A 13,648-nucleotide genomic window follows, 5' to 3' on the forward strand; every position below is an offset into this window, starting at 1 on the left:
TACATAATTTCCAGTGTCCAGTGCAAAACAAAACATGGGCTCCCTTGTTCAACAATTATTGAGAATTTCAAGATACTGACAGCAGAACATTAAACCAATCATGGGACCCGATGGTGACTGCACAAGTTACACGGCCTTGAAGCCATTCCTGGTCTTCACTTCTGATCTAGAATTTATACATCCAGACAGAAAGAAACATACAGACACTTCATCCACAACCACCAAAAACCAATAATGGAGATGTGGTTAAAATGAAGTCCTTGACTTTGATGCTGCATCAAATGAACCACCTTTACTTACAAGAAGGCTTTTTTGTATGAGGCTTGCAACTCACCAGTTTTCTATATTGTTTGGAGGTTTTCGTTGAATTCTTACACTGCTACCATCAGTTTTTGTTGTTCCTTCCTGAAGTCAGGTTTTATGAATTATGAGTTGAAGATTTTCAACCCTAAAGTTCAAAGCTCTTCTCTAAATGTTACCTCTGATTTGAATTCCAGAATGTTTGACCAATCAGTCTGGGAGTAAAACTCTGGGGGACACTTGTGTCTGCTGTTGAGTCTCAACTCAGCTCTCGGAGGCCCCCTACCATTATTCTTTTCCTCTTACCTGAAGAAGCTGTTGTTTTTTCCAGAATATTTTGTCTAAAATTTGAATCATCGCCTAAAGTCACCTCTCCCTCTCCCCTGCTGTTTGTTATCTTATTTGAAAAGTTTACATAGCTTGCAAACACGTAAAGCAATCTTCTGCCTGCTGGCGTATTGAAGTTGACTAGTCCCTTTCTCATCTTGTCATTTGTGTTCATTTATAACTTGAAATCCACAGTACTACTAACAACATGACCTCAGGAATGCTCTTTAGTGAAATTTAGCCAGCTTTTAAAGGCATAGCTATTCACACTCAAAAAATACAAGAAATAAAATTGGGAATCAGGGTACTAGGGTAAGAGGTTTTTTGGGGTTTTTTTGTAGTAACCATATATACATATAATATATAATTTGTATAAAGTCTTTATATTTTGAGAAAATTTTATGTATATGTTTTTAAAATTTCAGTTACTCACCATTAAGCATTTCAGTGTAAATCACAAAACAAGGACATTCTCCTATGTAGACCATAATAGAATTCCCCCACTCAATAAATTTAACATTTATATAACACTAATGTTTAAGATTCATATTTGGTGCTTTCCATTGTCCCAATAATTTTGTCCAATAAGTTTTGCCATTTTAAAAAACACCTCCTAATCTATTTGTCTGTTTATTATCTTTGAAGAGCACATCACAGAATCTGTAATTTTGTTAGCAAATGCATTACTTTTCTTCCTCAGGAGAGGTTTTGAAGATCTTATTTAGAAGTTTTTGTCTATCCCCAAACTGCAAAGATATCTTTCATCAATTTCCTCTCTTAGCTTTATAGTTTTACCTTTCAGATTTAGGTCTTACACCTAAGTGTGGTTCATTTTTGTATAGCGTAAAAAATAGGGCTTCTTCAGCTTTTTCCCCCCATAAACATTATCGCTGCCTACATGAAGTCTTACATTTTAAGAAAAACATTGAATCATTTAAAATTGAAAGAGAACCAAAAACATTTTTTTTGCTCACTAAAAAAAGTGAAAGTCTGATTAACAGCTACATGTACAGTTTGGAGTGGTATAATGTTGCCATTAACAGTTGTATATCGGATGATTTAGATTCCAAATGGCTTCCTTTAGTGAGACCACAAAGGTATCCATAAGTATTTGTTAAAAGATGAAAAAAATCTTACCTGATTAAAAAATACTAAGGTTTTTATTTTTAAAAAAAGTATGAACTTCAGTTAAGTCCAGTTATTTACTCAATATCTGAATTAGGCAAGGAATTCATAACAATCTGATGTACTTTTATATTGTTGAAGTATATCCCTTCATGAGTGATTAACAAGAGGAAATTCATAAGTTGAGAAAGAAAAGATGAACAAATGGGTAAAGACAGTAACTGAGTGGAAGAAAATTTTTTTATGAATTATTAATATTTAAGATTTTGCAATAAGCCATGCACCTGAGTATATGTGTTCAGCTAACACTGAAGTTACCCATTAAGCTTAATCCCTGGTTGGAGTGGTGGGTGTGTGTAGGGGGGCACAAATTTAAGGGACTTTTTTCATTCACATGCATCAATACTGTGCTGTGAAATATATAAACTGAATGTCATAGAATGTTTTTTTAAACTTCTACAGGTGGAGATTTTCATTTCACCTTTATGTATTTATCTATGGAGTCCGGTTCCTGAAAAAGGTAGGATCTACCAAGTTACTTTATATAATTCTTATGTAACTGTAAGCCTATATCTCATTTTTTTTATGTGTGACAGTAATGATATTTTAAACAATCATAACAGGTTTCCTAAGAATTTGTGCATTTTTCTTTGACTTATTTCTGTAGTAAATATTTTTTAGATAGATACCAAAAGTATCTTTGAAAATAATTTATTTTGCCAGTGAAAGATATTGCAAGTCCTCTGACCACTGTAGTTGGTTGCTTATTACTTATGGGCACTAGGAGCCTTATAAAATCCATTTGATGCTTTGAAAGAAGTTAAGAGTTTCCATGTCACACAGCTTGAAAAAAAATCAGTTGTTAAAATGTGAGTTATCACTATAATCTTCACCAACAGAAATTATGTTTTAGTGTCTTGCATCGCTATTAACAAGGCAACACCAGCTGCTGGTGGAAAATTGAGTTCCTTTTGTAGATTGTGTTTCCCCTGCTGCTCTTTTGCGATTCCTGCATAAACTGAGGCATCTTTATCTATGGAAATAATTCTTCCAGGCTGCCATAGCCTTTTTCCTGGCTATTTCAATCCTGAATGGCACTACTAACATGTTAGGCTGATTAAATTCAAGTCTCATGAAGATTTAGCTTCTCTTAGTCATGCATGTGTTAACAACGCTGGTGTTGCAGAAAGTTGGAAATTATTTTTAAAAAATATATAGTATTACGCTTTAAAGCAACATCAATGGTATCTTTACTTAGTAGAGAATTTTTTCCAAAGTGGGCCTTGTGCCAAGTGTCATGTCTTACTAGTAAATTTTCATGTAAATATTGATGTGAAAATTTGCAAATGTGTTTTTAGTTTCAAAGTCTGAGTTATCAGTTAGTGTCTGCCTGTGGCAAATTATATTATAAATCGTTAGTTGTTTCACAATATCATATTTTCCTAGAGGGATTATTCTTTTTACTTGTTGTCTTTTCCTTTAGTAACTATACTTACCTTTCACTTAATGAGGCTATACTACTTTTCACTTAGTGGCCAAGAGACCATTTGAATACATTTAGAAGGATGAGCCACAGTCTGTAGCCTGTTTGAGTATGAACCAATTCTCAACTGGGGTACAGAAACGAGGTGGAAATGGCTATTTTGGAACTCTGTTGTTCTGGTTTTCAAATTTACTTGTGTAGAGAGAAAATGGAAAGAATGATTTAGGGCTCCTCAACTCACTACCTTGGAAGAGGAAACAACTATGGATGGAATTTCAGTTGACAAGGGAAAGTTGTGTTTCATGGGAATGTCAAGTTGCTAACTGAGGTCAAGGTTTGGAATTCATGTTGGGTTCTGGGGGCGAAGGACTTTGACGGTAAACAGGGAAAGATGGTGAGAGCTGGGAGTACTTCTGTGCCCTTTTCCCTACATCTGTGGGGATATGATCTCTTTTAGCCTATCTACAGCAGGCCTGGCCATCTGTCATCAGAACAGGAAACACTTTGACACTTAGCTCTGCTTCTCTCAGTCCCCAAACAGACTGAAGGGAACAAGAATAGCTTGTATCCCCCAGCCCTCCCTGGCTGTGGAGAAGGCAGTAAGAGAGCTTGTCAATGGAATGTTTGCTTAGAAGTTGCTTTTCCTTGAACTACCCCAGTTCCCTATCAGCCTGCCTCTAGTGATAAAAAATGAGAAGAGAACTAGATGTTGCTCTTCTTGTAAAATATTTGCATTTGGGGTTTCTTCCTCTAAGAAGCTCTTGGTTTTGGTTGAGTCTGTACTTTAATAGTTCTAATGTGTGATAGAAATGTGTATATGGAATCCATGTGTCCGAACCCGCTGTGGAGGACTTCATAAGCCATCTTTTCCAACCCTCTTACTTCACAGCTGGGGAAGCAGAAATCCTGAGAGGGTAGGGAACATTTCAGAGGTCACACAGTTAGTTTATTAAAAGTTGAACCTGGGGCGCCTGGGTGGCTCGGTCGGTTGGGCGTCCGACTTCGGCTCAGGTCATGATCTCACGGTCCGTGGGTTCGAGCCCCGCGTCGGGCTCTGAGCTGTCAGCTCAGAGCCTGGAGCCTGTTTCGGATTCTGTGTCTCCCTCTCTCTGTGACCCTCCCCCGTTTATGCTCTGTCTCTCTCTGTCTCAAAAATAAATAAATATTAAAAAAAAAAATTAAAAAAAAAAAAAAAAAAAGTTGAACCTGAAATGAAACATGCATAGCTGTCTCTTAATCTAGTACTTTCCCCACTAACTTGCATGTCTTATCTTACAGCATGATTTCCAGATGACTTCCTTCTTTGGTTAAGTTAGCAAACTTGACCTCATGCAGTCGTTTCTATTTATAGAACTTTAAATACTTACCTTAATGGATATTTAAAATATATTTTCTAGTAACTTTTTTGGAATAGACAGTGTATTTGGTCATCTAACACAAGAGGAAAAATCTATATTGTCAGCATCAGAAATAACCAAAACAAGATAATTCAAATTTTCACAACACTCTGAGTGTTTTAAACAAAATAGCAGGGCAGTGGACCAATTTTAGGAGGTGAGAAGCCATAGCTGCTTCTTACTCTATGCATTAAAAATCTTGATTCTTGGGATGCCTGGGTGGCTCAGTCGGTTAAGCATCTGACTTCAGCTCAGGTCATGATCTTGCAGTCCATGAGTTTGAGCCCCGCATCAGGCTCTGTGCTGACAGCTCAGAGCCTGGAGCCTGCTTCACATTCTGTGTCTCCCTCTCTCTCTGTCTCTCCCCTACTCACACTCTGTCTCTCTTTCTCTCTCTCAAAAATAAATAAACATTAAAATTTTTTTTAAAAAAATGTTGATTCTTACTTGGGCTGTTAGAAAAATGCTGAACAGCTTGGCACTATCCAGTTTTCTTCTACCTTTGGGTCAAATGAACCTGAAGCAAGTTGGTAAGTGCTGGCACCCTGGGCTCATATGCCCCTGGGCCTTGTGTGCCCTGACTTCTTTGCCTGAGATAAAAACCTCCTAGTTCTACCACAGGGGCCTTATCCTGATGCTCTAGACAAATAAGACTGTGGTTTCAAATTATACCCTACTTTAAAAGTCAGAAAACTGGAAAGCCATGTTCTTACTCCAACCAGCAAGAAGCTTTTCTTCAAAGAAAGTCAAGAATTAGAAATTAAAATGATGAGTTTTAGTTCCTTCAACAAAAGCCATCATATCACACCTGCCAAATAATTACATCTCCAGATATTTGAGGATTTAACAGAAATAAAGCCTCTGATTAAGCACACAGTGGTAGTGTGGTACCCTAGGGTTTTAAGCAAACTTGGAATGATATTCTCATTATCAGTATCATCTATGACATTATGTCATAATTCTTGCAGTTGATACGTAAATGTATCTTTGGAGCAATATACAGGATGACTTCTTGCATGAGTTGGGTGACCATACAAGCTATCTTAGGGTCCTAGGCAGTTACCTCCCCCTTGTACTCAAAATGACCCAGTTTGGGCAATAAAGTATTCAATCACATGTCAATAGTTCTGTAATAAATAGTGAAATCATTGGCCTGTATTTTAAAATTTCTAGACACCCCATAAACTGTGTGTGTGTTCATTTCTATGAAATCAACAAAATGTTTTCTGTAGTTTTGTGATGACAAATAAAAGAATGAGCCTCATGTTTTCTAGTGATGTGATAATGCTCAGGTATGCATATGTTATATGTTTTCTGCTTTCCCAGCTTAGAACCCCCTTTATAGATAGCACTAACTCTGATCATGAAGCAGTCTCTGGAAGGCATTACAGACAGGTTAGTGAACTATTAGGTAAAGTTATAGCTAAGTTAGTAGGAAATATTTAAATAGTTGAAAGATAAGCCTGTCTCAATACTCTGCTCCTGTAATTACCAGACACAAGTGCTTTACCCATAAATATGATTGGCAGAGACAAGTACTTTTTAAATTTTTTACTTATTTTTATTTTTATTTATTTATTTTTTTGAGAGAGGGAGAGAAAGTGAGAACATGAGCATGGAATAGGGGCAGAGGGAGAGGGGGAGAGAGAGTCCTAAGCAGGCTCCATGCCCAGTGCAGAGCCCAACGTGGGGCTCCATCCCACTACCGTGAGATTATGACCTGAACAGAAAACAAGAGTTGGACACTTAACCGGCTGAGCCACCCAGGTGCCCCAGAGACAAGTACTTTTTAAAAGAAAACTCAGAATTAGTTCAGGTGCTCTGAAATTCTACCACACAATGTGCTCATTCATACAAATTAACACATTTTCCTAAGTCCTGAAAGAAACCACATTCAAGCCTTAAAGAAATAGAGTAAGCTATCTCTCACTGTTACCTTTTCTTCTCCTTTGTAGATGGAAGTTTGTATTGGGTGGAGTGCTTTGAATATTTTTCTTTGAGTTTCTTTCATTATCTTTTAACAATAATAGTGTTACAGAAAGGCCAGTGTAGAGATGTATGCAACTGGGATTTAGGTAAATAGTTTTTCTTATAATCTACATGTTAGGCTAATATATATCCAAGTTTTAATCATATGGTACATTTTATATCCATTTTGTACATATACATGTATATAATTAAAATAGAAGTTACTCAAATATACCAATACCTAACTTCTGTGTCAGTGAGGGTCCCATTATGAGACAGAAACCACAGGAGTTATTTTAGGAATGGCTATAATATAAAGAATCACTAACTGGGGGAACTGCTAAGACTGGTGTTAACTTGTGTTACTCCAAGTAATTGATCTGCTGGCTGTTTGCTACCAGTCTGCAATGAGATAAGAAACTTGACCTGAATGTAAATCAACTCCCTGCTTCTTCTTTGAGAAAGTCTATCTATGAAGAAAAAGTCAGCTGAAGTAGACAGTGTGCTTAGTGATGTAGTTAATTTACATTCCGGTGAAAGAGTAACAAACATTTCAAGGACTGGCACTCTCTGTACATACTTTGATGAGCAGTGCACAGAGGTATCGTGAAGATAGTAATGGTAGGAAGAAGCTACCTCTCTGAAGACCAGGGGTTCATAGAAGAGGGTGGAGTAGAAGCTTGAAGGAAGAGCCGTGGACCTTGACAAGACCTCCAAGAGGGGAACGTTGACCAGCTGGAGTCTCTGAGGGACCACAGTGAGGCTGGTTCTGGGAATGAGGAAAGACTGCAGACAGCAAGCTGCTGTTGCCGCCAGGATGAACTTCCACTGCTAGTGTGAAGATGTGTTGCTGGGGGTGTGGGGGTAGTGGTGGAGAAGTGACGGCAAGAACAGGAAGCAAAATACAAAAGAGCACATCCCATCTTCTGTTGCAGTCTTCCCGCCTCCTTCTAGTGCTTCTGAGAGGCTCGACTCCACAAGGCACCAGCTCCTGAGAGCCAGCTGAATTGAAGTTTGCAGAGTCCCAGCTCTGAAGCTGAGAGATAGTATCTGAATAACTAGCCCAGCCTTCCCGTGGTGCTGCAATCTATGATGTACTCTGATGACTTGCTGTCATTTATTTTATTACATTTAAACATTATGCAAGTTGCCATGTACTCTGTTGGCTTCATGACTAACTAGGGGGTGAAAAGGCATCACTGAAAAGTAGTATCTTGGCCAAATAAGCACTTTGCCAATTCCCTTAGACTGTCTCAATCTGCTCAGAATGAAGGCATAGTTCATTATTCATTTGTTTCATTATTTTTCATTATTCATAGTTCCATTATTTATTTGGTGTACTTTTTTTTTCTTTTTGTAAAATTTCTTTTAATGTTTTATTTATTTTTGAGAGAGAGAGAGAGTGAGGGAGAGAGAGAGAGGCAGAGAGACAGAGCGTGAGCAGGGGAGGGGCAGAGAGAGAGAGACAGAGAGAGAATCCAAAGCAGGCTCCAGGCTCTGAGCTGACAGCACAGAGCCCAACACAGGGCTCAAACTCACAAACCATGAAATCATGACCTGAGCTGAAGTTGGGCCCTTAACCAACTTCATTTGGTTGGCCCCATTTGATGTACTTTTCAAAGTTCAACAAGGCCACTAGGTGTTCAGGGTGGTATCATGCTTCAAGGTATACTCTTTTGCTTATTGGTTAGCTTGGAATCCTTCTGAAATTGAAAGAGCAAAATTGTCATCATTTTGCCTGTATTGACAGTGAAAATATTTGTCTGGCCCAGTAGAATATGTGTCCATTTAAAATTTTTTGTGTCATTTAAAAAATTTTGAAATTGCTTGGAGTTATGTTCCTTGTTGAAGGAGATTTGACATTTATAGTTTTACGTAAGTTTTAACTTTTACCTAATGACCCCATCAAGTAATTTTGTAAGAATTGCAGATGACATAGAATATGAGCATTGAGAATAGACCTTAAAGATCAACCATCTCAAATTTCTCATTTCAGAACGAAGAAATAATTTCAAAAGGATGCATTGACTTGCCTGTGGCAAGAATAGAAGCCAGCCTTGCCGTCTTTAGAATTTCTAAAACAGTTAAAACAATATCGAGACTTAGAAAACAAGTTTCAAAAATCTAGCAACTCAAAGTATGTTTAATTAACAAATTCACCTCATTAAGAAGTAAAAGTTACATCACTGTGAGAGAACATTAGGTGAGAAGTCAAGATGGAGTTGGTAGTTTGAACCTGCCAATCATTGCTTAATGGCACCTTTGCTCTCGGAAACCTCATTTTTCTCATCTGTAAAATGAGAGAATGATGGTTGCCCTGACTTCCTCAGCTTTTGTGTAGGAGTGCTGTGGAAGCTATAAAGTATTTTAAAAATGTAAGTGAGAACACTAATTATTACTGGTTGAGAGAGGTGGGCTCTGTTGGGGGCTGTGAGTGCTTAGCTCTCTTGTAATCCCTTGACATGAAACTTACAAAGTTGTGGCCCCCTCCAAGCCAGGTTAAGATCCCTGTTGTGGCTATGCTTTGATGCTTACAAATGGGTAAATGCATTTTCTGGAATGGAAATATCTGGAATGGCCTTGGGACATTGTCCTTCCACGTTTCTTTTTGTTCTTCCTTTTTCCCTTTTACCTGCATGTACCCTCTTGAATATTTTCTGATTTCCCTTGTACCCGGCATTTGCCCTTCTCTGTTGACTTGGGTCTGGCATTCTATCTGAGGAGGATGTTCTGAAGCTGGTGAAAACCTGAGGATAATGTGGTACACGAAGGGCCCTGAAGAAGTAGTCAGAAGACCTGGGTTTGAGATTGAATTCTGCCATTAATCAGTTTTGCAGCCTTAAGAAGTTACTTACTCTCTCTGGGATTTAATTGCTATATCTCTAAAATCAGTAACATGGACTAACAGAACGTTTAAAAAACTTGTACACCAAAATTCAGAGAAGAATTTGAAATAGCCAGTAATTCTGGCAAGCTGGTACAACCTACTTAGAAAGCAGAGTGGTGACGTGGAATAATAACTGTAAGTATGTTCACATACCGTCACTCGGCAGTTCAACTCCTGTGAATTAATCTTGAGCAAGGAATTACACAGGAGCAAAAAATATATGTCTGTGGTTATTTATTACAGCTTTAAAAATATGTGTGAATGTACATATGCACACTGTATGCAATGCAAATTACAGCAAATCCAAACAGAACTTAAAGCAATCTTAATGTCTAATATTAATAGGATTGTTTAAATTATTGTTATCAAAATGATAAAATATCATGGAACTATTTAAAAATAAATGGGGTTCCTGGGGTGGCTGGTTAAGCATCTGACTCCTGGTTTCAGCTCAGGTCATGATCTCACGGTTGTGAGTTTGAGCCCCGTGTTGGACTCCGTGCTGACAGTGCGGAGCCTGCTTGGGATTTTCTCTCTCCTTCTCTCTCTGCCCCTCTCCCCTCAAAATAAATAAATAAGTAATAACTGTAAAGTAACCATATTATTTATAGTCCTAATAAAATGTTTAGTAGAACTGTACATGAAAAAATTAACATTTATATAAGATAAATGAAAGGTAATAGGTAAAAATGAAGGTTCCTTTTTTTTAATTTTTATTTGTTTTGATGTTTATTCACCTTTGAAAGAGAGAGAGAGAGAGAGAGAACGAGCATGGGAGGGGTAGAGAGAGAGGGAGACACAGAATCCGAAGTAGGCTCCAGTCTCTGAGCTGTCAGCGCAGAGCCCGATGCAGGGCTCGAACCCACAAACCCTGAGATCATGACCTGAGCTGAAGTCAGATGCTCAACCGGCTGAGCCACCCAGGTGCCCCCAAAATGAAGATTCCTTTTAGAAAGGCAGAACTGCAGATAAATTAACTACTTTCTTTTCTGTTAAAAATATGAACCCGGAGATGTGGGCATTTGAATGGAAATGACTGCACGTAACTTAGGTATATTTGGGTTTGAAAGAGCTTGTAGTTGTAACTTTTAAAAAGGAGAAAATTTTTTTAAAAAGTGGAATTCTACTTAAATGGCAAAGAGATACAGAAATTTCATTAAAAAAACAAACAAAACCCCACCGTCCGTGTTTGCCTCGTTCTCGCTGCCCCAGTCCCTTAATTTTCTCCCACAGGCTTATTTTCCATGATCATCTTGATCCCGATGCCCCAGAATGACATAATATTGACTTTTGAAGAAGCTCTTTTAGTCTCCGGTGGGATTCTGATGAGATTCAGGCTCTGTTTCCATAGTAGAATCCCCACTTCCATTTAGCACTTTAAGAAAACTCCCATAATGAAAGTCCCACCTGTTTTGGTGTAGGTTCCAGTGACTTGGAAAAACTCTTGGCTTAGTACACAGCCAGGATAAAAATTGGAATCACTGAAAATAATCACATAGCAACCAAAGTCATGATAGCTTTACTTCATTAAGTACTCAGTATGGGCCAGGCATTGTATTGATCACTCAGAGTTTGCTTCTCTTGCATTGTACTGTGTACCTTCTCATCCTCATAAAGAAACCAAGGCTAAGTAGGGATCAGTAATTTGCCCAAGGTTACAGAGCTAGTCAGTGGGAGGGCTGGAATTTAAATGCAGATGTTATTGACATTGTGGCCTACTTGTATCCAGGCTTCACTAGGGACTCTGTGGATCTACTGGACTGATAAGGACTGACCACTTAAGAAAAAGCAAAGGTCTGTCCTATGACTATATTTTTCTAGTCTACAGAGTTAAGCTTAGTGACCGTTATGACGACAGAATTAAGTTTACTGATTGTATACAAAAGGCCCACATTAAGCACCATTCTTGCTTTATTTATCTGCTTGCAAAGCTGAAAATCTGTGGTTTGCTTCATTCTTAGTATTTTTGAATCTCAACATAAATTGTCTGCTAATTTTCAGACTGGTACAGATGCCCCTTTTTACACAAACCAATGTAATTATGCAATACAATTTTTTCTCCCCTTCTGTGATACATATTTACTTTCTACATTGTGACTAGCAAACCATAAATACACTATTCACACTAAGAAGCTGGTTGGAACAACTCAATATGCTCTAATTTAGGGAATGTGCAGTAGGTGAAATTGTTCACTAGGAAAAATTAAAACGTTCAGATAATAAAGCCATTTCATCAGCACGGGGGTTACAGCTTATAGGTTTTTTTATTTAATGAGATGCAGGAGTTTAATTTGGGGTGTGTATAATTTTCTCTAAAGAGCACGGAGAAGCCTTTACCCAGGTTGTCTTTGCTTTGTGTTCGGGCTTTGTCTTGAAGGAATGACATCTCACACCAACGGCATCCTGCAGGCGGTGAGGTAGGATTTCAGGACTTGGAGGAGTTCACAAAGCTGAAATGGACTTTTGTTGTAGGAGGACAAAATGTTTGTGCCGATTCTGAAGTACAAGTGGCAAGTATCACTGAGTGATACTTGCTTTTATGTAATTATTTACACAAGGGTTTGTGGATTTGATTTGTGGTTTGATCAAACCGTGAATCTTAGTTTTTTCAGGTCACTTAATAAAATGTCAACCTTGTAGAAGGTCTAAAAATAAAGAAAAAGCGAACTTCTGTTTTAGAGGCTACTAAAATAACACTCATTTACATGAGTAAAATGTTCATTATTAGACAGTGCCCTAAAGGCATAGGTTTACACTTCTCAAAAGTTTAGGGCTGAGCTTGACTGTGAAAAACATTGGTCCTCATTTATATGCTGTAACAAAGCTAGCACTACAGGCTTCCTCTGGCTTAGGGCAGTGCCTGAAAACTGGATTGCATTAGTATTCCTCTCCTGTTTCCATGGGGAATAGAAAACTAGTCACTCTCAGAAGAGTTCAGGTAATTTGATATGAAATATTGATCCATGTATCAAAATCTGTACCTGCACATTCACTCTGCATTAGCTGAATCGTATCTGACGTTAAAAAAAAAAAAATCCATTACTGAATTCAACAAAAAAAGCATTATTCTCACTAAGGTTTGTCTTAATAAAATCTGAGAGCTAATAGCTTTCACAAACAATGGTCATCATAAAAAGCATTTTCCTCATCAACAATAATGAAACAAACCAGATGTTCATTGCTTAAAAATGATAGCTTTTGGGAAGAAATAATGAGATGGTCTACTTCTGCTTGTAAAACTGGTGTTCTGTCTCTTCAGGAAAGACCCAGTCTTGTTTGTGTGATGTGATGGTGGGGGCGGGGGTACTTAGGACAAGTATCTGATGTGGAGCAGAGCAGCGGGCCTCCCTATCTGACTAGCTCATGCTCTGATTACAGCTCTGCGTGTGGCTCCATAAAACTGGTTCAGAGAGCATCTGAATACTGGGTCAACTACAGTTTTCTGTAAGGTGGGACAAATGGTTTAGTGTTTTGTTTTCATTTGGTGCGCTTCTCCTTTATTAATGCACATGATAATAGGCCTGCTTGCTAAAGGCTACTGCTGTTATTGTTTAGGATTTTTTGACCAAAAGTGTGGTGGTGTCATTTACCTTGGAATGACTATTCAAAGCACATAGAAGAAGGCCATTTTGTCCTCGAGGAATTCATGAATGGAAAGGATAAAATAACTTTTTTCAGGCTAAATTAATCTATAGTGATAGAGGTAGTTTTACAGGGGTGAGGGCCTGGGCAAGGGAGCCTGCTGGAGTGCTGGAACTCTTCTAGATCTTGGTCAGGTGATGGTAACATAGGTGTGCACATATGTAAACATATAGTGAATTTCTGTGTACTTAGACTTTTGCACTTTATGATATGTAAGTCATACTCAATTAAAAAAAAACTCAGTGGTTTCTGATAATCCTATAGCTTGCATATAAGCAGTTGCTATATGTTGCTGAGTGGAAATGTGGGCACAAGGCAGTTGAGGATCAAAAGCTCTTATTTAAAGGGCATTCCATTCATGGCTCTTTCAAGAGCTTCTGTCTATTACCCCTGGAAAATACTGCTCTCTGTTCATTTGTTCATTCTTTTATTCAGTATCTATTGAGCACCTACCCTTTCACTGGGATTATTCTAAGCATCATTGAAAAAGAAGTTAGCAAGACGGTCTGAGTCCCTGAA

At 38.1% G+C, this 13,648-nt stretch overlaps 1 protein-coding gene across 2 annotated transcripts in view; it reads left to right on the forward strand.

Moving 5' to 3' along the window:
* CERS6 (ceramide synthase 6) overlaps positions 1 to 13,648 on the forward strand; it is a 325,839-nt gene that overhangs the window by 182,265 nt on the left and 129,926 nt on the right. For both annotated transcript variants that reach the window (XM_042949032.1, XM_042949033.1), the window contains exon 4: positions 2,215 to 2,272. In XM_042949032.1, coding sequence (XP_042804966.1) covers positions 2,215 to 2,272 — 58 coding nt within the window. The remainder of the gene's footprint in view (positions 1 to 2,214; positions 2,273 to 13,648) is intronic.

Source organism: Panthera leo, chromosome C1 (genome assembly GCF_018350215.1).
Source record: "Panthera leo isolate Ple1 chromosome C1, P.leo_Ple1_pat1.1, whole genome shotgun sequence".
Classification (NCBI taxonomy): domain Eukaryota; kingdom Metazoa; phylum Chordata; class Mammalia; order Carnivora; family Felidae; genus Panthera; species Panthera leo.